Source organism: Oryx dammah, unplaced genomic scaffold (genome assembly GCF_014754425.2).
Source record: "Oryx dammah isolate SB20612 unplaced genomic scaffold, SCBI_Odam_1.1 HiC_scaffold_29, whole genome shotgun sequence".
Classification (NCBI taxonomy): domain Eukaryota; kingdom Metazoa; phylum Chordata; class Mammalia; order Artiodactyla; family Bovidae; genus Oryx; species Oryx dammah.
This window is the reverse complement of record NW_024070213.1, coordinates 16,220,872-16,243,618: the sequence shown is the minus strand read 5'-3', so window position 1 is coordinate 16,243,618 and position 22,747 is coordinate 16,220,872. Positions and strand designations below refer to the sequence as shown.

Genomic DNA, 22,747 nt, shown 5'->3' with positions numbered 1-22,747 from the left:
AGTGAAGTCCCCGATATCAGATTCTTAAGTCTTGGAAGGAAGAAGAAAAAGAGCTCTACTAGGCACCTTCCCCAGTGGCTCAGTGGAAAAGAATCTGTCTGCAGTACATGAGACATTGGAGACACAGACTCAATCCCTGGGTCAGGAAGATCCCCTGGAGGAGGAAGTGGCAACCCACTCCAGTATTCTTGCCTGAAAAATCCCATGGATGGAGGAGCTTGGTGGGCTACAGTCTATGGGGTTGCAAAGAGTTGGACACGACTTGGCGACTAAACAACACAGAACACCAAGTAACGGAAGAAGACCAAAGGAGAAGTCTAGAAGACTAGCTGCATCTCCTATCCAGCTCTGGGCAGGCTGGACACGATGGAACCGGGATGGAGATGCTGAAGGTGAGGCCCACACTTCACTAAGTTTGGGCTGCAGAACTCTCACCAGGACAACTCTTAACCACTTGTCTCACTGCTTCTGTTTGGAGGCAAGAGGAAAGGGGCACTGGCATGGTGGGCTGTTCAGACATAGAGCATTTGGAAGACGAAAGCTTTTACTAAGTCTATTCCCCAGAAATATCAATGGAAAACACATTTTCTTTTATTCTATCTTTGGCTTTGCCAGTCTGCCAGCTTCTAATTTCTCTCTCTCTCTTCCCCTCTGTTGCCACTATTGTCTTCGTTTTTTCCTCTCTCTTTAATAATAATCAAGTCCAAAGAAACCTCAGAAGCCCCACTCGTACCACTTCTTCCTGAGTCACCAGGGAGCAACCTTTTTTCCTCTCCAGGGAAGTGCTGGAGATGGGAACAAGTCTCTCTGGCTGTCAGGCCCACGGAGCACGAACGTGGCTAGCGGCCAGTGTAAAGAACCAGGCGAGCTGGCGTCTGGTTGAGTCCCGTCTAAAGTCCAGCCCGAACAGCCCAAATCCCTGGACACCCAGGGGGAGGGCCCTTCTCTCCAGTTGGGCAGGATTTTATGCAACACATTTAGTATGTCAAAGTGTCAGCCTTTGGCCTTCGAGTCAGGTCTTCTGGGCCTGTTCGCAACTCTGCCCCTGGTGAGTTTGGTGAACCGGGAGCTCTCTTCCTCCCTCGACCTACCTACCAACCTGCCTGACTAGAGGCAAGAAAAACAGTGCGGACTGGGAGCTCCTGAGGATACTCAGAGAAAAGAAAGGGGAGGCTGGCATTCAATGAAAAGATTTCAGAACTCTCTCCCTAGTCTGACTCCTCAAAGCAGGGTAACTGGGGGCAGCGGGGTCTCTAGAGCCCCGCCAACGCCAGTTCCCCAGGGGCTGCAGTTCCAGCCCGGCCGAAGGGCGCCATCTGGCGACCAGACCCCCAGCCTGGATCCTCCGTGCCCCAGCCCGAGTTCTCAAAGCCAGAGGAAGACCTGGGCAGCACTGTCACCTCCTCCCGCTACGTCACTCCGAGAACGCCGCCCCGGCCTGGAACGCGCCTCCTCCCGAGGGGACTGGCCCCAGCGCCTCCCCCGCAGAACTGCCTTCCTTCCTCCATCTCGGGATGAACGCTTCCCCGGTAGAAATCTGCTGAAAGCTCTCCCCAGGGATCCGCCCCACCTCGTCACCCACTCAGAGCCTGCCCTGTCCGGGGTAATCTGCCCCCGTTCTCTTTCCCCCTCTTCCCCTCCTGGCGATGGACTCCGCTGCTCCTTCCCCCGCACCCTGACAGGGAGCCTCCTCGGGGCCACAGAACCCAAGTCCAGGTTACTAACGAGGCCTCCACTCCCCAAGTCCCACAGGACGCCGAGGCCCCCAGCAGCTAGGCCTGAGAGCCGGCCCCGCGTGCGCCCCACGCCCGCCGGTGGGCGGAGCTCCGCAGGCCCGGCCTGGGGTGGGCTGTCCCATCGTGACGTCACTTCCGTCCGGGCCTGGCTGGGGTTCGGGCTCCGTGGGCCGACGGGCGGGGGGTGCACGGAGGTGGCAGCTGTGAGAGGAGGCGGTGCGGGAGGCCGAGGAGCTCACGCCCGGACCAGTCCCGCGTCCCGGGCCGCTAGCCCCGATCCTGCGGCGCACGAGAGGCGAGACCGGCCGGATGGGCCGCTGAGCCCGGACCGGGGACGGGTGAGGCTCGAGTGGAGCGGGCAGCCGGTTCGGGGCGGGAGCGGCCCGTCGGGCTGCAGGGTCCCCGGGAGCCTGGGATGCGGGGAGGGGAGCGGGTCAAGCCTGCCTCTCCTGCTCACCCGGCAGGAAAGCAGGATTCGGGGTGAGGGGGCAAGGCTCCAGGCGCGGCGGGGACGGTGAGGCCCACCCGGGGGAGGTCTGGCGGCGGCCGGGGTGTGAGGAGGGAGCGGAGTGGTTGGGGTCATTTATGGGGCGGGGGTTGGGGGCGGCACTTGAGATTCGCATCCGGAAAGGTGGCGTCGGGGGTTGGGGGAGTGTGCCTTTGGCGGTGGCTTTGAGAAGAGGATGGCTCTGAGTGGGGGAGGCAGAAAACAGGCTCGGGAAAATTTTCCACGGTCCTCCTTCGGAGAGAGGGTTGAAGAGCTCTGCTCTCCCTAGAGGCTGATGTTGAACACCTGGAGAAGGGTCTCCCTGGAGTTTGGGGGCCAGATACAGTGTTTGGAAGGGACCACGCTCTGAGAGTCCCTGCCCTGAGCGGGTGTGCAAAAAACCTGGCCGCTTCCAACCTTTGAGGCTCCACATCTTCACAGTGTGGAGCTCCCTGGGGCTGAAATCAGGATGTTCCGCTTCATGAGGGACGTGGAGCCCGAGGACCCCATGTTCCTGATGTGAGTATCCCCTCCCCCTCTTGCTCCAGAGCACACATCGGTCCACTTAGTCTCTGAGTAGTTGAGACAAACACCTGGGCTCCTGTTGTGGGCTCGGATCACACCTGGGTGTCCACTCTAAGCTCCAGCTTAGACTTGGAGGGTATGTCTGTGCCGCTGGTTCCCTATGGCTTTTCTTTGGGGGTTGCGGGAGGTGCTGACCGCTGCCCCTCTGCCACCCGCTCTGCACTCTACCTGCGCAGGGACCCCTTTGCCATTCACCGTCAGCACATGAACCGGATGTTGTCAGGGGGGTTTGGATATAGCCCCTTCCTCAGCATCACAGATGGCAATCTGCCAGGGACCCGGCCTGCCAGCCGCAGGATGCAGGTAATGGTGCCGCCACAGACCTGAGATTGTGGTGGGAGGGTGGTTAATGCAGTGCTTCATTTTTCTTGCATGCTGGCTGACTTAGCAAGTGGCATGCCTTCTAGGAGTGGGGAAAAGGGTGTGGAAGACAGGCTTTGTGATGCTCCTTTGAGAGAAAGATGGAAAAAAGCAAGGGAGGCCATGGGCTTGGTTTGGGAGGGTGAGGTCGCATGTGGCCTCTAATTTCTATTCCTGACATGTTCCCGTAGGCTGGGGCTGTCTCCCCTTTTGGAATGCTGGGAATGGTAAGTCTTCATCTCCCTGCATCCTTCATTTCAAACTTGCTCTGTAACCCTTAGATATTAGTTCCAAATTTGCCTCTCTGAGATATAGGCTAATGGGTAACCCTAGAGTCGTCATGTGCTCACAGATCTCCGGGCCTGCTGTGCTGAGTCCTGTGAGCTGATGATGCTAACTTACTGACTCCTGTGCTTCTAGGAGTCATGCCCATTAGGGAGATATAATTGCCTGGCAAGATGTCTTCTTTTGAGGAGGGAGATGCTGTTTGAGGGCCAACTAGAGATGTGTAGGAGATTTTTCTACAGCTTCAGAAACAACCCCATAGGGTTGTTTATAGGTTAGACTCCAGTAACACAGACTTGCTTCCTAAAAGTAGGAGGAAATAGGTCAGGCAGGCAAGAAAAAGATGGGATCCTAGTAGCCACAGAGCCTGAGGAGGAGGGCGGGGTGGGTGGGAAGAGAAGCGCGGAGAGAGGCACACTTGTTCTGCTCCTGCTCAAGAGGAATGAGGAAGAGCCGCTGCCAGATGTGAAGGGAGCGGAGAGAGGGACCATGTAGCCAGGTGGCCTGTGGGAGCCTGAATTTGACCACCTGACTCGGTTTCCTTTCTGCTCCAGTCAGGTGGCTTCATGGACATGTTCGGGATGATGAACGACATGATCGGCAACATGGTGAGGGTCTTGTGTCCCGCCTCCCCTGGCGAGTCCCTGGAGGTAGGAGTGGGGAAGGCCGTGCTCACAGAGGCCTGCAGGCTGGATAAGAGGGCCAGACCCAGAGAGCGCAGGGGTCCTGAGTGGGAAGCAGTGGCAGGCATCTCATGAAATGGGCAGTTAAGGCTCTGTCTCTCCAGGTCTGCCTGGCTTATTGTTGGACTCAGGGGGATTGAGGGGGTGATGGTGGTGAGTCCTCACGTTTGCTCCGGGGCTGCAGGGAGGGATCCCTGCTCCAGAAGCCAGGCCCTGCCCACTCAGCCATGCGGTTCCCTTCCCTCCCCAGGAGCACATGACAGCCGGAGGCAATTGCCAGACCTTCTCCTCCTCCACTGTCATCTCCTACTCCAACACCGGCGATGGGGCCCCCAAGGTCTACCAAGAGACGTCGGAGATGCGCTCGGCCCCAGGCGGGGTGAGTTGGAGGGCTCCTATCTCAGGGAGGCACTGTCCGGTGGCCTGGCTGGCTCTTTTCAAAGTGTTTCCAGCCTGGCGTAGTCAGGTTTGGAAGGATCTACTGAGCATGTGGCGCTCCACCTCTCCTAGATCCGGGAGACCCGGCGGACCGTGCGCGACTCTGACAGCGGGCTGGAGCAGATGTCCATCGGGCATCACATCCGGGACCGGGCTCACATCCTCCAGCGCTCCCGAAACCACCGCACGGGGGACCAGGAGGAGCGGCAGGACTATATCAACCTGGACGAGAGTAAGCCCCCTTCCAGCTCCAGCCTGCTGGCTTCCTGCCACCAGCCCCTAGCCCCCATCTAGTGAGCTGAGAAATGGCAGCTTTTTCTCCCTGCTTCGATCCCTGGGTCGGGAAGATCCCCTGGAGAAGGAAATGGCAACCCACTCCAGTATTCTTGCCTGGAGAATCCCATGGACAGAGGAGCCTGGTGGACTACAGTCCATGGGGTCGCAGAGTCAGGACCAAGCCCTCATGCATGCTCCCTGGCTTTGTACGAATTTCTTGAGTAACATTATGGATGAGCTCCATGTTCTTCACTTACTTGGGGCCTTTTTGTCAGCTTAGGGCTGAGTCAGTGCAGCAGATGGCCTCACCGGGGAGGGCAAACTCTTGTCACCTAAGTCAGATATTGATAGTAATCTACCCTATTCTGTCACTGTCTTCCTTTCTCATTTTTCTTTCTTTCAAATCAGCCAACATTTATTAAATATGGTGTATATGGGATTATGCTCCTTAACTAAGTATCCATTCCTGATTTCCTGCTCGTGGCTTCGGGCAACCATGATGAATCAACTTCCCCTCTCCCTTCCCCCTGCCTCCCTGCCCCAAGGCCTTTCAGCCTTGGGTTTTGGTCTCAGAGCCTGTGGCTCAAGCCTGCATCGGGCACGGGTCTGCCTGGGAAGTGGAGTGGTACTCAGGTGCCCTGTATGGTCTCTGTGTCCTCTTCAGGTGAGGCCGCGGCATTTGATGACGAGTGGCGGAGGGAGACTTCCCGATTCCGGCAGCAGCGCCCTCTGGAATTTCGGAGGCACGAGGCTTCCGGGGGTGGAGGACGAAGGGCTGAGGGGCCTCCCCGCCTGGCTATACAGGGACCCGAGGACTCCCCATCCCGACAGTCACGCCGCTACGACTGGTGAGGGCCCTGGGTCCTCGGCCTCTCTTGTATCTCTTGTAAGTACCACGGGGCAGGCAGGGACAGGAGAGGGTGAGGCGTGTACTATGTGAGCGTCACTCAGCCTTGAGGCAGAAGCAGCCTAGGTACCCAGCAACCACCACCTTGGATGGTAGAAGAGGGTTTTTTTTTTTTTTTTAATTTTTAAATTTTGATTGTTACCAAGTTTTAGTTGTAGCATGTGGGATCATTCCCTGACCAGAGATCAAACCCAGGTCCCCTGCATTGGGAGTGCAGAGTCTTAGCCACTGGACCACCAGGGAAGTCCCTTAATGTTTGTTTATTTTGGCTGCACCATGTCTTAGGTTGTGGCCTGTGGGATCTAGTTCCTCAACCAGGGATGACACCCAGGCCCCCCTGCATTGGGAACACAGAGTCCTAGCCACTGGACCACCAGGGAAGCCTCCAAGTAGAAGTTCTAATTGGTACAGAAAGACAGAACTCCTGGCTTCTGTATCTTGTCTTCCTTTTAATTTGTGTGTTTCTGTTTCCCATCCCAGGTACAAGCTGAGAGGCTGAGATGTCATCCCCTGAGATAACTTTTCCTCTTCAATTCCCACTCCCAATTTAATATTAAATTAACAGGCAAGCTGGCCCCAGCCCCTCCCTGGGGGTCTCAGGGAGAACCTTTCACTGCCCCTTTCCCTTTCCCTTCTTTAACCTCTTTACCAGGATGACTTGATTTTTCACTTTGCTACTCCATCTCTGAATCTCCTCCCCTCTCTTGTTCTACTCTTGCCATGCATTGATGGGGCTTTGAGGGTGAGCTCTGGGTTTAGGGGCCCCAGCGACCCTGGCTCTCTGCCCACCTCCTCCTCGGATCCCCTACTGTAGAGGCCACAGCCCTTGTCCAGGGCTGTGTGTGGAGGGAGAGGACCTGTCCCCAGCCCTTTCTCCCTTCCAACCCGCTTCACATCACAAAGGTCTTCCCCACACCCTCTCTGCCTTTATTTTTTGATTTGTGCAACTTGTAACTAGGTGTTTATGAAATAAAGGAGAATGGAAAAAAGACCAAGTAGGCATCTGGCTTTACTTTTTTTTTAATGTATTTTATTGAAGTATAGTTGATTTACGGTGTTGTGTCTGGCTTTGTTGATCTCTTCCATGTTCAGTTTCAACCCTTCTGTCTCCTGGTCACCTTGTGTTTAGTTGCTGAATCGTGTTCAACTCTTTGTGACCCCATGAACTGTTTTCCAGGCATGAATACTGGAGTGGGTTGCCATTTCCTTCTCTAGTCGCCTTACCTTCCCGCCATCTCCGTGTGTGGCCTTCTTAACTCGTTCAAGCCCAGCACTGCAGTGGTCCTGCAGAGGGGCTGTCAATGCTTCATGAGAAGCAGCAATGCATGTGGCCAGGCTGGGTTAGGGGTGAGACTGACGGCGACTGTCCTGCAGGCTTCCTCGCTTTTGAGGGAGTGGCAGAGCATACCTGTAGGTGTCCAACAAGTTTTCCACCCCTTGTCCCTTGGGCATTTCTTGCCTGGACTGTGGGCAGGAACACTTGGGATACAGAGCAGGAAGGACCCTGCTCCAGTCTTCAAACGGGAGGAACTTGAGGCAGCAACATTCTTCAAAACCTCCAGCCCCAATTGTTGAGAATTTGAGCCTAGGGAAGAAAATTAGCCTGGAACCTGAGCAGCTTTGGACAGCTTGAGGAGCTCTAATTTCTTAAGACATTCGCTCCTGCTTGACCTGGCTCAGCAAATGGGTCACCCTGTCCTTCCCGGGAACTCACCAGTGATGGAGAGTGCCTGTGAGAGTCTGAGGGTGGTTTCTGCTTTATAAACATCTGCTGCCCTTGTCAGTTGATAAGTCAAAGGTAAAAACAGCACCGGGTCCTCTCTGGGAAGGAGATTTTCCCATGCCCTTGAAAGGCAGATTCAAGTGGATTTATCCAGACACGCAATGGGCAGATGAAGGTGAGCTTGTCAGCAACCAAGCACTGATGTCCTGTTCAGATCAGGTACTAAGTCTCAGTCACCCAGCCACTGACATGCACTTCCAGGGTCAAAGGAACCAACCAGTGATGAAAAGAATCCAGAAATCCCAGAAGTGAAACAGGAGAGAATTCATCTCCACCTGGGATGCTGAATTGGAGCTCAAAGCATCCCCAGTCCTCAACTTCCAGTGTAACCTGTGCCCTGTCCAGATTGCCCCTAGTTTCTTCCTCTGGGAGTGGAGGAATTGTCATCAATCTCCTGAGGAGGCAGCAGGTGAAAGAGCATAGGAGTGTAGAAGGAGCCCCCAGGCTCCCCGGCTCAGCTCTGCCACCAGCCCAGTCATGTTGCCTTGGGCAAGACCTCCCTTCCCTGCAGCTGTGGGTGTCCCTTACTCCAACGTCTCAGGCTACAGCTCAAGCCCAACCTCTCAACCTGGATTCCAGCTCCAGTGCCCACGCTCTTGGGTGCAGTTCTGAGTGGGGGCTGGAGCAGGCCAAGGGTTGCCCTGGTTTCCATCCAGGTGAGTCATCCAGGGTTTCACAAGCATTGCCGTTTGGGTCCTGGCTTCAGACACATGAATAAATCAATTTTCAGCCCTGCTCCCAGCTCCTGGGTGATGACCACCTTGCAAACCCAGCTCATATTTTCAAGGCCCATGATGGTATTCTTCAGCTAAGATACATGGTGGGCAAGTAGGCACTAGCAAAGTTGAATGAAATGCCCTAAAACCAGCCCTGGCACTTACCTGTCTGCCATGGCAGGTGAGGGTCAGGGAGCAGGAAAGCATGCAGGAGGAATGCTGATGCTCCATTTCTGGGTCAGCTCTTTGAAATGGCTCAGTCGCCATGACCCAGCCTCAACCTGCCAGGTGTCCAGAGGACGTGGCCAGACTCACTTGGATGCTTTCCCCCACCCGAGAAAATGACAGGGTGGGAGAGTCTGAGACTTGGTGGGAGACTATGAATTAGAGAAAGGGATGAAATTAGGAGTACAGACCAGCAGGAGCAAGCCCGGGGGAAGAGTCTTTACCTCTCAGAGTCGGTGTCCTGCTTTGTAAAATGGGCCTTTATCCAGGCCCTGTTGGCAGTGGGACACAGATTCATAGCTCAGAATTATGAGAGTGGGGTGCATGAGTACAGAGGATGCGTTTGACTCAGTGCGTGAGACAGACGCCTGATTTTGTCCCTGTGACCCTGCCCCTGTCCTGAACCTTTGGTCCACCATCTGGTGGCTCAGACAGTACAGAATCTGTCTGCAGTACAGGAGAGCCAGGTTCAATCTCTGGGTCAGGAAGATCCCTTGGAGAAGGAAATGGCAACTCACTCCAGTATTCTTGCCTGGAGAATCCCATGGACAGAGGAGCCTGGTGGGCTACAGTCCAGGGGGTCGCAAAGAGTCAGACACCACTAAATCACTGGTTTCTCCCAGCATCCAGCCCATTCTCCTCATCTGCTCTGTTACCTGCCACCTAGATCGTGTAAAGGGTCTGAACAATTATCCCCAAGATGTCAGTTTTCTTCAGATGGAGACCAACCAAGTGTCTGAAGGTCTGAGGTTAGGACATCTGGACACAGGAAGCTGGGGGATGGGAGAGAAATGGGTGTAAGAAAGGGCCATGGAGTGGGGTTGAGTCTCTAAAAGAAGGAGCAGAAATACCGGGGGAAAGGTCAGCATGACACTGATGTGGGAAATGGTTTGATGAAAGAAAACAGCTAGGGCTTCGCTGGTGGCTCAGTGGTAGAGAACCCATCTGACGATGCAGGACACACGTTCGATCCCTAGTCCTGGAAGATCCCACATGCTGTGATCAAATAAGCCCGTGCACCACAACTTCTGAGCCTGCACTCGAGAGCCCGGAAACTGCAACTACTGAGGCCCAAGCGTCCTAGAACCCTTGTTCCACAACAACAGAAGCCACTGGGATGAGAAGCCTCCACACTGCAACTGGAGAGTAGCCCCTGATCACCCCATCTAGAGAAAAAAGGCCCTCACAGCGACTAAGACCCAACACAGCTAAAAATAAGTAAATATGTGCTAAGTCACTTCAGTTGTGTCCAACTCTTTGCAACCCCATGGACTGTAGCCTACCAGGCTCCTCCGTCCATGGGATTCTCAAGGCAAGAATATGGGGTGGGTTGCCATGCCCTCCTCCAGGGCATCTTCCCAACCCAGGGATCAAACCTGCTTCTCTTTCATCTCCTGCATTGGCAGGCAGTTTCTTTACACTAGAGCCATCTGGGAAGCCCTATAAAATTATTTTAAAAGTCTTATCTTTTAAAAAGAAAGAACAAAGAAAACAAAACTAGAGTCTAAGAAAGCCGCTGCTGAACTTAGATAGCCTAGATTTGGAGTGGGGGCAATTCCCAATTCACAGGGAAGGTGGCACAGATAGACCTTAATTCCAAGCAAAGCCAGTATATGATATAAGTAACAGCTGTGGAGTTGAAGACCTTTGAGATCACCTTCTCTGGATGTTCCCCAAAGTGGCAGCTGATCAGAACCACCACCCCAGACTCACTAAAGCAGAATCTCAAGGTTGAAGAGGATTCCAGTGCAGCCTAGCAACAATTACAGATACCCTCCAAACCCCTGCTCCTGCTTCACTGCTTAAGTAACAGGTGACTTGTTGAACCCCATACAGCTACCTAGCAGAACTCAAGAGCCAGGACTCAAAGTCCAGACAGACACAAACCATACTAATGTGCTGTGTGGCATGATTCCCCATGGTGGTCCTTTAAATAGAACATTCCTTGATTTTTTTTTTTTAAATTTCAAATTTATAACATTTACCCAAGTCAAAGCATAGTGTTTAAAATGATGGATGCCAGTGGCCCAGTATGTCTGGTTTATTTGTGCTTTTTTTTCCAATATTTTTTAACATACAATAAAATTTCTGTGCATGGGTTCTATGAGTTTGAACATGTGCAGACTTATGGAAGCACCACCACTATCAGAATCAAAATAATTCCCTCACAGAATCAAAATAATTCCCTCAAAATAATTACCTGGTGGTCCAGTGGTTAAGACTCTAAGCTTCCAGTGCAGGGACCCTGGGTTCAATCCCTGGTCAGAGAACTAGATCCCACAGGCCGCAACTAAGAGTTCAAAGATCCTGAAGGCTGCAACTAAGACCCGGCCCAGTCAAATAAATACATCCATAGATATTTCCAAAGAAAGTTCTGTCACCCCAAACCCTCTTCTCCTACTCCTTTGTGGCCACCCCCTTCCCCTAATCCTAACCCTTGGCAACCACTGATGTGTTTCATCATTGGTACAAATGTACCACTTCCAGAATGTCATATAATGAAATGATACACCAGCATACGTTGTTTTATTGTGCTTCGCTTTATTTACTTTGCAGATTCTGTTTTTTTGTGGTGGTGTGTGTTTTTTTTTTTTTTAAACAAATTGAACATTTGTGGAAGCCCAGCACTGAGCAAGGCCATTGGTACCATTTTTTTCCAACAGATTTGCTCACTTCATGTCTCTATGCCATGCTAAGTTGCTTCAGTGTGCCTAGCTCTTTGCGACCCTATGGACTGTAGCCTGCCAGGTGTCTCTGTCCATGGGATTCTCTAGGCAAGAATACTGGAGTGGAGCATGCCCTCCTCCAAGGGATCTTCCCGACCCAGGGATGGAGCACGTGTCCCCTCTGGCTCCTGCATTGCAGATGGATTCTTTACTGCTGAACCACTGGAGAAGGTAATTCTGGCAACATTCAAACTTTCTCATTATCATTATATTTGCAAAGGTGATCTGTGGCCAGTGAGCTTTTTTAAGTCTTTATTGAACTTGTTACAATACTGTTTTTCTTTATGTTTTGGTTTTTTGGCCAAGAGTCATGTGGGATCTTAGTTCCCCGACCAGGGATCAAACTCGCATCCCCTGCATTGGGAGGCGAAGTTTTAACCACTGGACCGCCTGGGAAGACCTCGATCAGTGACCTTTGATGTTACTGTTGCAAAAAGATTATGACTTGCTGAAGGCCCTGATGATGGTTAGGATTTTTTAGCGATGAAGCATTTTAAATTAAGAATGAAGCATTTCTAAATTAAGGTATGAAGCATTTTAAAATAAAGCTTTTTAAATTAATTAATTTTTAGACATAATGTCAGTGCACATATAATAGACTATAGTATGGTGAAAACATAATTTTTATGTGCACTGGGAAACCAAAAAAATCATCTGACTCACTCCGGAACCAAACCAGCAATAAAGGTGTTGTTATGCCATGTAACCTTTAGAGAGTGACTCTTATCCTCAGCATAAAGCCTTTTAGATGCACTCATGTTGTTCTGTGTATTAATAGTTCACTCCTTCCTACTGCAAAGTACTGTTTCACTGTGTGTTTATAGTTTGTTCATCCATTCATCTGTCAAAGAACATTCCAGTTGTTTCCAGTTTTTGGCAATTATGAATAGAACTGCCATTAAAAAATCATGTACACGTGTGTGAACATGTTTTAGTTTCTTTAGGAGTGAAATGGCATGGGATTTCTAGGTCATAGGGACGTGCACATTTAACTTTGTGAGAAAATGCCAAACTGTTTCCCAGAGTGGCTGGACCATTTTGCAATCCCACCAGCCATGTAAGAAGAGTTCCAGTTGCTTTGTATCCTTGCCAGTAGTTGGTATTGTCAGTTTCTATTTTATTTTACCCATTCTGTTAGGTGTGTGGGTATTCTTTTATGCACAGTGAAACATTTATAAACATCTCACCATGGTTTTAATTTGTATCTCCCTGGTGATTAATGGTGTTGAACATCCTTTCATGTGCTTGTTTATCATCATTATAACCTCTTTGATGAAGTGTCTAAGGCTTTCAGATCTTTTTCCAAAATTGGGTTATTTTCTTACTATTGAGTTTCAAGCTTTCCTTATGTATTCTAGTTAGAAGTCTTTTGTTAGGGATTTACAACTACTTTCTCCCATTCTGTAGTTTGTTTTTTCCTCTTTTTGGTGTTGTCTTTTTCAAAGTAAAATTCTAAATTTTGATGAAGTCCACTTTTTTTTTTCTTTTATGAATCATGATTTTGGTGTCATATCCAGGAACACTTTGCCGAACTCTTGGTATCTGACTAAGATTTTCTTCTGCTATTTTCTGAAAGTCTTCTGGTTGTACATTTGTATTTACATCTCTCTTCTTGGTTGCGTTTTGGTAACTTGTGACTTTCAGAGTTGGTCTGATTCATCAAAGCTGTTGGATTTGTGTGTAGAATTATTTGTAGAGTTCCCTTACTAACCTTTAATCTTTGTGGGGTGTGCAGTGATATCTCCTTTTATTCTGATATTGGTTATCTGTACTTTCTTTTCTTTTTGTTCAGTATGGCTAGAGGTTTATCAATTTTATTGATCATTTCAAAGAATCAATGTTTGTTTCATTGATTTTTTTTTTTTTTTTGGTTTTCATATTCATTATTTTCTGCGCTTGGGTTTTCCTCCTACTTGCCTTTGCTCATCTTTATGTACCTTCTCAAGGTAGAGAAGTACAGATTGTTGACTTTAGACCTTTCTAACGCAAGCATTTGATACTCTAATTTTTCCTGTAATCACTACTTTAGTAATTATACATATTTTTAATATTTTATATTTTCCTTTTTGTTAAGTTCACAATATTTCCTAATTTCTTTTGAGACTACCTTTGGACTCTGGGTTTAGAAGTGTGTTGTTTAATTTCCAAGTGTTTGGCAACTTCCTTTTTATCTTTCTGTTACTGATTTCTAGTTTTAATTATATTATGCTCAGAACATCTACTTTGTATGACCTTTTAAATTTGTTAATTTTATGACCCAGGATATAATCTATCTTGGTAAATGTTCTGTGTGCACTTGGAGAAAAAATAGTGTATTATACTATCTTGTGGGAGTGTTCTAGAAATTTTAATTAGTTCCTGGTGTTTGATGGCATCATTCAGTTCTATGAAGTGAAGTTGCTCAGTTGTGTCTGAGTCTTTGCAACCCCATGGACTGTAGCCTACCAGGCTCCTTCCATGGGATTTCCCAGGCAAGAGTACTGGAGTGGGTTGCCATATACAGCTATATATTCACTGATTTTGTTTACTTGTTCCATTGATTACTGGGAGAGCAGTTTTGACTTTTTTTTTTCTGTAACTGTAGACTTGTCCATTTTCTCCTTGATATATATCAGTTTCTGCTTCATGTATTTTGAAGCTCTGTAGTTAGACACAGAGACATTTTGAATTATGTCTTCTTGGAAAACAACTTTTTATCATTGTTCTTCATCCCTGGTAATTTTCTTTGCTCTAAAGTTAATTTGTCTGATATTACTACAGCCACTTCATCTTTCTTTTGATTAGTATTTGCATGGTACTTCTATTCCCATCCTTTTACTTTTTTTTTTTTAATATTTGTTCATTTAGTTAGCTGCACTGGGCCTTAGTTGTGGCATATAGGACCTAGTTCCCTGAACAGGGATTGACCCCAAGCAGTGGAAGCATAAATTCTTAACCACCGGATCACTAGGGAAGTACCTCTTCCTTTATTTTTGACATCTTAAGTCTCTTCTGTTATTTCTCTTCTGTCTCAAGACCACCCTTTAGCGTTTCTTTTACAGTAGATCTGATGGTAACAAACTCTCATACTTTTCCTCCACCCAAGAATGTCTTTATTCCACATTCATTCCTGAGTGATATTTTCACTGGGTACAGAATCTGAGTTGACAGTGTCCTTTCAGCATTTTAAGCATTGTTCCACTTTATTCTGGCTTCTGTAGCTGCTAATGAGAAATCTTCTGTAATCTGAGTCATTGTTTTTGATATATGTTTTTGTATATGAAATGCGTTGTCTTTCTCTGAATGGCCTTAGAGTGTTTTTCTGTCTTTAATTTTCAGCAATTTGATTATGATGTGTCTGGTTATGGATTGCTTTGAGTGTATCCTGTTTGCTCTCTTGAGTCTGTATGTTTATCTTTGAAGAAAGTAGGGAAAACCGCTAGACCATTCAGGTATGACCTAAATCAAATCCCTTATGATTATACAATGGAAGTGAGAAATAGATTCAAAGGGTTAGATCTCATAGACAGAATGCCTGAAGAACTATGGACAGAGGTTCATGACATTGTACAGAAGACAGGGATCAAGACCATCCCCAAGAAAAAGAAATGCAAAAAGGCAAAGTGGTTGTCTGAAGAGGCCATACAAATAGCTGTGAAAAGAAGAGAAGCTAAAGGCAAAGGAGAAAAGGAAAGATATACACATTTGAATGCAGAGTTTCAAAGAATAGCAAGGAGAGATAAGAAAGCCTTCCTCAGTGATCACTGCAAAGAAATAGAGGAAAACAGCAGAACAGGAAAGACTAGAGATCTCTTCAAGAAAATTAGAGATACCAAGGGAACATTTCATCCAAAGATGAGGACAATAAAGGATGGAAATGGTATGAACCTAACAGAAGCAGAAGATATTAAGAAGAGGTGGCAAGAATACACACAAGAACTGTACAAAAAAGATTTTCACGACCCAGATAATCACGATGGTGTGATCACTCACCTAGAGCCAGACATCCTGGAGTGTGAAATCAAGTGGGCCTTAGGAAGCATCACTACGAACAAAGCTAGTGGAGGTGATGGAATTTCAGTTGAGCTATTTCAAATCTTATAATATGATGCTGTGAAAGTGCTGCACTCAATATGCCAGCAAATTTGGAAAACTTGGCAGTGGCCACAGGACTGGAAAAGGTCAGTTTTCATTCCAGTCCCAAAGAAAGGCAATGCCAAATAATGCTCAAATTACCGCACAATTGCGCTTATCTCACACACTAGTAAAGTAATGCTCAAAATTCTCCAAGCCAGGCTTCGACAGTACGTGAACTGTGAACTTCCTGGTGTTCAAGCTGGTTTTAGAAAAGGCAGAGGAACCAGAGATCAAATTGCCAACACCCACTGGATCATCAAAAAAGCACGAGAGTTCCAGAAAAATATCTACTTCTGCTTTATTGACTACATCAAAGCCTTTTTTGACTGTGTGGATCACAACAAACTGTGGAAAATTCTTAAAAAGATGGGAATACCAGATCACCTGACCTGCCTCTTGAGAAATCTGTATGCAGGTCAGGAAGCAACAGTTAGAACTGGACATGGAACAACAGACTGGTTCCAAATAGGAAAAGGAGTACGTCAAGGCTGTATATTGTCACCCTGTTTATTTAACTTATATGCAGAGTACATCATGAGAAATGCTGGGCTGGAAGAAGCACAAGCTGGAATCAAGATTGCTGGGAGAAATAACAATAACCTCAGATATGCAGATGATACCACCCTTATGGCAGAAAGCAAAGAAGAAAAAAAGAGCCTCTTGATGAAAGTGAAAGAGGAGAGTGAAAAAGTTGGCTTAAAGCTCAACATTCAGAAAACTAAGATCATGGCATCTGGTCCCATCGCTTCATGGCAAATAGATGGGGAAACAATGGAAACAGTGTCAGACTTTATTTTGGGGGGGCTCCAAAATCACTGTAGATGGTGACTGCAGCCAAGAAATTAAAAGACGCTTACTCCTTTAAAGAAAAGTTATGACCAATCTAGACAGCATATTAAAAAGCAGAGACATTACTTTGCCAACAAAGGTCCATCTAGTCAAAACTATGGTTTTTCCAATAGTCATGTATGGATGTGAGAGTTGGACTATAAAGAGAGATGAGCACCGAAGAATTGATACTTTTGAACTGTGGTGTTGGAGAAGACTCTTGAGAGTCCCTTGGACAGCAAGAACGTCCAACCAATGAATCCTAAAGGAAATCAGTTCTGAATATTCATTGGAAGGACTGATGCTGAAGCTGAAACTCCAATCTTTAGCCACCTGATGCAAAAATCTGACTCCTTTGCAAAGACCCTGATGCCGGGAAAGATTGAAGGCGGGAAGGGAAGGGGACAACAGAGGATGAGATGATTGGATGGCATTACCAACTCGATGGACATGAGTTTGAGTAAACTCCGGGAGTTGGTTGTGGACAGTGAGGCCTGGCTATAGTCCGTGGGGTCGCAAAGAGTCAGACACGACTGAACAACTGAACTGAACTGATGTTTATAGCTACGATTTCTTTTTTTCCTTAATATATATATTTTATTGAACTATAGTTGACTTAAAAAGTGATTCAGTTATACATATACACATATTATTTTTTAAATTATTTTCCATTCTAATAAGTTTTCTGTTCTGTATTTTTCACCTCACCTTCTGAGAATCTGTTGACCCAAATGTTAGACCTTTTAATATTGTTCGACAGGCCCTGAGGCTCTGGTCATTTTTTTGTTTGTTTTTGTTTTTTATCTTTTTTTATCTGTTGTTTAGATTTCATAATTTTTTTTTTTTTTTTGGCTGTGCCGCTCGGCTTGTGGGATCTTTGTTCCCTGATCAGGGATTGAACCCAGGCCCTGGCAGCGAAAGCTCAAGTCTTAACCACTGGACCACTAGTGAATTCCCCCAAATTGCATAATTTATATTGATCTACCTTCAAACTCATGCTTTTGTCTGTCATCTTCATTCTGCTATTAAAACCTATCCAGCGAAGATTTTATTTTGGTTATTCCTATTTTTTGGTTCTAAAATCTCCATTTACTTCTTCTTTGTACCTTTTACTTCTTTGTTGAAACTTTTTATTAATATATTTTCATTTGTTTCAAGAGCATTCTCCCTTTCTTCTTCCAGTATAGTTATACTGTTTTGGAGTCTTTGCCTTCCAAAAACTCTATTATCTCTGGCTTTTCCTAGAGAGCTCTTTGTATGCTGAGTAATTTCAGATCATACCCTGAAAGTCTGAATACAGTTTCAAGACTCTGAGTCTTATGAAAATACTAAAGAGAATATCCTCTGTTTCAGCAAGTGATCGACCAGATTAGAGTCAGGCAGCAACCTGCCTTTTTTTGCACTGTGGTTCCAATGTCAATTTAATTTTCAGTTTGCAGTGCTATTTGGATCAGTCCTACATGTGTGCCACCCAGTGGCCAGTCAGACCTGGACAGTGGCCCATCCTATAGCTCAGCTCACAAGGCTTCACATAAGCTGTTCAGGGTCAGATTTATCCTTGCACAGCTCAGAGGTGAGCCCAGGAGTTTGCACAGAGCTATCTGGGCTGCTCTCTGGATTTCTCTTTCTGTGATCTCCTAGTACTTTCTGGTTTTCTGGAGCTTCTCTTTCCAATCCTCTGGCCCAAAAGTCAGAGTTTTAGTTTCTCTGCTCTGCTGGACATTTTTTTTTTTTTTTACCCCCTCGCCCCCCATTTTTTTTTTTTTTTTTTAACATTTGGCTGAGCCATGTCTTAGTTGTGGCGCTTGGATCTTTAGTTGCAGCATATAGGATCTAGTTCCCTGTCCAGGGATCTAACTTGGGCCTTTCTGTATTGGGGGGTCTTAGCTGCTGGACCACCAGGGAAGTCCCTCTGCTGGACATTTCTTACTATGTGTCTGGGTCAAGAAATAAGAGAAGAGAGAAAGGAAAAAGAAGCGCAGATTTGCTCCACATTTTTGTGCCCAGAGCTCCAGTGGTCAGACAGAAAGGCTCCGAGTTTGCAGTGTCTGCCCAACTACCGTTGCTGTCACCGTGCTGCTGTGGCTACCGCCACCCTGGTGTCCAGTGGGGCTGGAGGGGAGAGGCGAAAGAAGGAGGGGACTTCCCCTCACTGTCAGAGCCCCTTTCTTAAGACCTGCAGCAGAGGGCTGCAAGGGGAGCCTTTCAGCTCACACCAGATGTGCACTTCTAGGTTTGGGCTGCCTTTGAGTTCATTCCCGGTGATACTGGAGGAGTGGGGGGAAAGAAAAACTCACCACTGCTTCAGTGGAACTTTGAATTCTGGTGTCTTTCTCCCAACTACCATTTACTTCGTTTGCTTGTTTGCATTTTGGGTTTTTCTGGTAGTAGTGTGTGGCTTGCAGGATCCCAGTTCCCAGGGATCGAACCCAGGCCCTCAGCAGAGTAAGCACATGGGTCCCAACCACTGGACCACCAGGGACGTCCCTGCTTTGTTTACTGTTCACCACAGATCTCAGATAACTGCTCTGTGCGTTCTGTCCAGGACTGTCAGACAGGGTAGGGTGAGTCTACTCCACTTACCACCTGTGTGACCCTAGGCAGGTTAAGGAGACTTCTCTGTACCACGTCCGTCATCTTTAGAAGCGGACGGTAGTGATATTAACCTCAGAAGGTTGTTGTATTAGATGAGTTTATGTCCATAAAGCACTAAGAGTGCTTGATCACAGTAAGTGCTTAATAAATATTACTAACAGTACTTAATAATAAATAATATTTTTCATTAGCAATTATCATAGAAAGATTGGAAAATAGAGATGGGCAAAAAGATGAAAGTCACCCAAAATCCCAATGCCCGGAAGTATAATATATGCATTATGATTTGTATTATTTCAGATTTTTCAGTCAAGATATATTTATTAATTGATTGGCTACATGAACAATTAGTAGAAGCATAGAACTGTATTCCCTGTCCTGTGCCCCGAACAATACATTTCACTTTAGGGAGCCAAAGCAGGTCACAGGAAGAAAACTTTCCAGCTCTCGGCCTTCTTCCCACCATTCCTCCCACTCAGAATGCTCATCCTCCCCTTTCTTTATCAGGTTAACTGCTACTTGGGTATCTAGTTTCAATTTAAAGGTCACATCCTCGCAGGAGGCTTCCCTGACCCCAGATGAGAAGTAGATTCTCTGGTAAGGTCGTGTCACCCTATACTTCTTAGTACTTACCACGAACTTAATTATGTAAGCATATAGTTAAGAATCTCAGAGAACAGACAGGTTCTGTACTCAAGAGTTTCACATTTGCTCATTTTTCTCTCCCGGATGGTGCCCCTGGCCTCCCCATCTGTCCTCCAAGGCCCAATGGTTGAAGCCTGTTCGGCTTGCCCACTAATCTGGGCAAGTCTGCTTACATAAATGGGCCATCACAGCTCTGAGCTGAGTCAATGGGCAGTGAAGTCCCATTTTCCAGTCCAACCACAGAGATCTGAATTAGTAGGAACCGGGGTGCGAGTTGGGTCCAGCAATATGCATTTTCAAAAGCTGCCCTGATGATTCTGATGCTGATGGACCAAAAAAACTGCTTGTGGTAGGACACCTCCGACACACCTTCCAAAGATCCTTGCCTTCTAACAATCACTAGGCTGGACCTGGTGACTGGCAAATGACTGGGATGTTTCCTCCCCAATTAGGTTACAGAAGACTGGGCTTTCACCTTGCTGGGTGGTCTCTGGCTCTCGCTCTGACGAAGGGGGCAGCCTCTGACCTATAGTCAGCCAAGGAGTGAGGACCTCAGCCTGACAACCCAGAGGTAGGGAGGTAGGGAATCCTGCTGACAATCCCAGGCTATGCCTGGAAGTAAGTCCCACCCACTGGAACCCTGAGCTGAGACACCCTCACTCACACCCTGCGGTAGCCTTGGAAGCGACCCTGAAAACTCAGCAGAAAACTGTAGTGCTGAGTTGTGCAGATTTCTAGGCGGAAGAAACCGAGATAATAACTATGTGTTGTTTTAAGCCACTAGGTTTCAGGGTAATTTGTTACACAGCAACAGAGAACTCACTCACTGCCTAGACATGCCCCTCTAAACTACTGTCTCTCCACCCATGTTGGAAGATACACCTAAGCAGAGAATTTCTCACTTCTCTTTAGTAGGATCTCATCAAATATGGGCTTCCCAGGTGGTGCCGGTGGTAAAGCATCTGCTTGCCAACGCAGGAGATGCAAGAGACACGGGTTTGAGAAGAGGAATCTGGGAGACCTGGGTCAGGAAGATCCCCTGGAGAAGGAAATGGCAGCCCACTCCAGTATTCTTGCCTGGAGAATCCCATGGACAGAGGAGGCTGGTGGGCTACAGTCCACGGGGTCAGAAAGAGTTGGACATGACTGAGCACGCATGCACGCACACACATCAAATAACGACTGGAGACACTGTCTTTGCTTTTTGTGTAGAAAGGTGCACCCCAGTCCAAATGCACTTTTTATGTCCAGAGACCTTGGCTTAACCTTCTAAAAGTTACCTGTTTCATGTGTGTGAACTCTGAATTCGCATGAAGGCAAGTTCTCTTTCTCCTCCTATCACAGTGGCCCAGCCCTAAGCTCCTCTAGCTAGGGTTGCCATCGAGTTGGGAGCTTCATGTGAGAATGTACAAGTGATGAGAATTTTCGGCTGGGAGAATTTTCCTGGAACCCTAGGCTTTGTTATACATGGAATCTCTAATGTGCTAAGTCACTTCAGTCCTGTTCGACTCTGTGATCCTATGAATTGTATCCCACCAGGCTCCTCTGTCCATAGGATTTTCCAGGTAAGAATACTGGAGTGGGTTGCCATTTCCACCTCCAGGGGATCTTCCTAACCCAGGGATTGAACCTGCATCTCTTGCATCTGCTGCATTGGCAGGCAGGCTCTTTACCACTACCGCCACGTGGGAATCCATAAATTCTGAACCAATTCCATGGTCAAAACAGTCCACAATAATTCACTCCCCCACATCCAAGTCTGGGGAGGCAAGTGCTCCGTCTTTGTAAGTCAAAGACAAACTGCATTTGCATGTCCCTGAGGCTGTGAATGGCCCCTTCTCCCTCTAGGTATAGGACCTGGCAGGCCAGGACCACCCACATCAGACCCTGGAGCCACTCACTGAAGGTTGGAACTGCAGGGAACAGGGCAGTTATGGAGCCAGAGCTGGAGGCAGCTTACAGGAAAAAGAGATATTAAAGTTCAAGGAAAAAGAGGGGTATGGGCAGAGGGAGGGGACACAAGCTCGAAACACCAGGAGTTAGCGACTTCTACACAAATGGACAGTGTGGGAGGACAAAGGGATTTATTTCAAAGGTAAAGACTTGAGTCAAGATGCGAAAGTCTCAATAGGCTCCAATACTTTGGCTACCTGATGCGAAGAGCCAACTCACTGGAAAAGTTTACCCTAAAGATTGAGGACAGGAGAAGGGGGAAAACAGAGGATAAAACGGTTGGATGGCATCATTGACTCAGTGGATATGAGTTTGAGCAAACTCTGGGAGATAGTGAAGGACAGGAGAGTTTGGTATACTACAGGGTATGGAGTCACAGAGTCAACTTAGCGACTGAACAAGAAGCTAGTCTAGACCAAAGCTAAAATGAGAGGCCAAGAGCGTCAACTGCGACGACAGGGCTCACTGGACTGGGCTCAGTAAGTCTCCACTGCCCCTCAAGACAACAGACTCACCCAGCCCACTTTTAACCAAACACTCAGGATCCACCCCTACTTCCAATTCTACCTCAACTGATACTTTAAGACCAGTAAACAACTCAGCAGCAGCAGTAGCAGCAGCAAACGATAGTCTCCCCCTAGAGGACAGCACAAGCTAGGGAAAGCGGCTCGGTCAACACTGGGACCCTCAGGAGGCAACTGCCTCTCATGCAAGTGGGAGACCAACTGTCCCTTACACTAGAGCACCCTAAGTTTAGGATGTGCACAGCAGAGCACTGAGCCAAGGGGACCAAACCTCTCAGCACACCTCTCGAATGCTCTGCCATGGACAGGGGACAGGAGTCCAACTGCGGCTTCTTACTGAGCCCTAAGAGTCCTGTGTGATTTGCTTTCATTTACTTATTTTCGGCTGTGCTGGGTCTTCACTGTTGCTCAGGCTTTTTGGGGTTCTTCTAGTTGTGGTGTATGGGCTTCTCATTGCGGCGGCTTCTCTTGCTGTGGAGCACGGGTGCTAGGGTACACAGGCTTCGGTAGTTGTGGCACGTGGGCTCAGCAGTTGCAGCTCCCGGGCTCTACAGCATGGAGTCAGTAGCTGTGGTGCACAGGCTTAGCCACTCTGCGGCCTTTGGGATCTGCCCAATCAGGGATCGAACTTGTGTCTCCCGCATTGGTAGGCAGATTCTCTACCACTTAGCCACCAGGGAAGCCTTCCTGTGTGGTTTTAATGCAAAAATCGAAGTTTACTATCAACTCTTCCCCTACAATTCTATGAAGTGGACGTAAACAGGCTGAACTCGGAGTTCCCTGAGAGCAGGGACAGTGACCATCATTTTGCATCTCCAGCTGAGCACGTGCTGGCGCTCAGCAAGTGCCCTCGGCTCCTGAATGAATGCCGACATACTG

The 22,747-nt window shown here is 47.8% G+C and overlaps 1 protein-coding gene across 2 annotated transcripts; it reads left to right on the top strand.

Annotated features, from left to right (window-relative positions):
- Window positions 1-1,421: 1,421 nt before the first annotated feature.
- On the top strand, window positions 1,422-6,752 carry MLF2 (myeloid leukemia factor 2). 2 transcript variants are annotated; one of them, XM_040235018.1, is made up of 9 exons: window positions 1,422-2,074; window positions 2,665-2,742; window positions 2,985-3,111; window positions 3,360-3,395; window positions 4,008-4,061; window positions 4,387-4,515; window positions 4,647-4,806; window positions 5,515-5,736; window positions 6,238-6,752. In XM_040235018.1, the coding sequence occupies exons 2-8, from the start codon at window positions 2,693-2,695 to the stop codon at window positions 5,700-5,702; spliced, it is 744 nt and encodes a 247-aa protein (XP_040090952.1). In that variant the 5' UTR covers window positions 1,422-2,074; window positions 2,665-2,692; the 3' UTR covers window positions 5,703-5,736; window positions 6,238-6,752. The 2 variants fall into 2 exon arrangements, with proteins under 2 accessions (XP_040090952.1, XP_040090953.1); XM_040235019.1 differs by having other exon boundaries at window positions 1,981-2,074; window positions 2,513-2,742.
- Window positions 6,753-22,747: the final 15,995 nt, after the last annotated feature.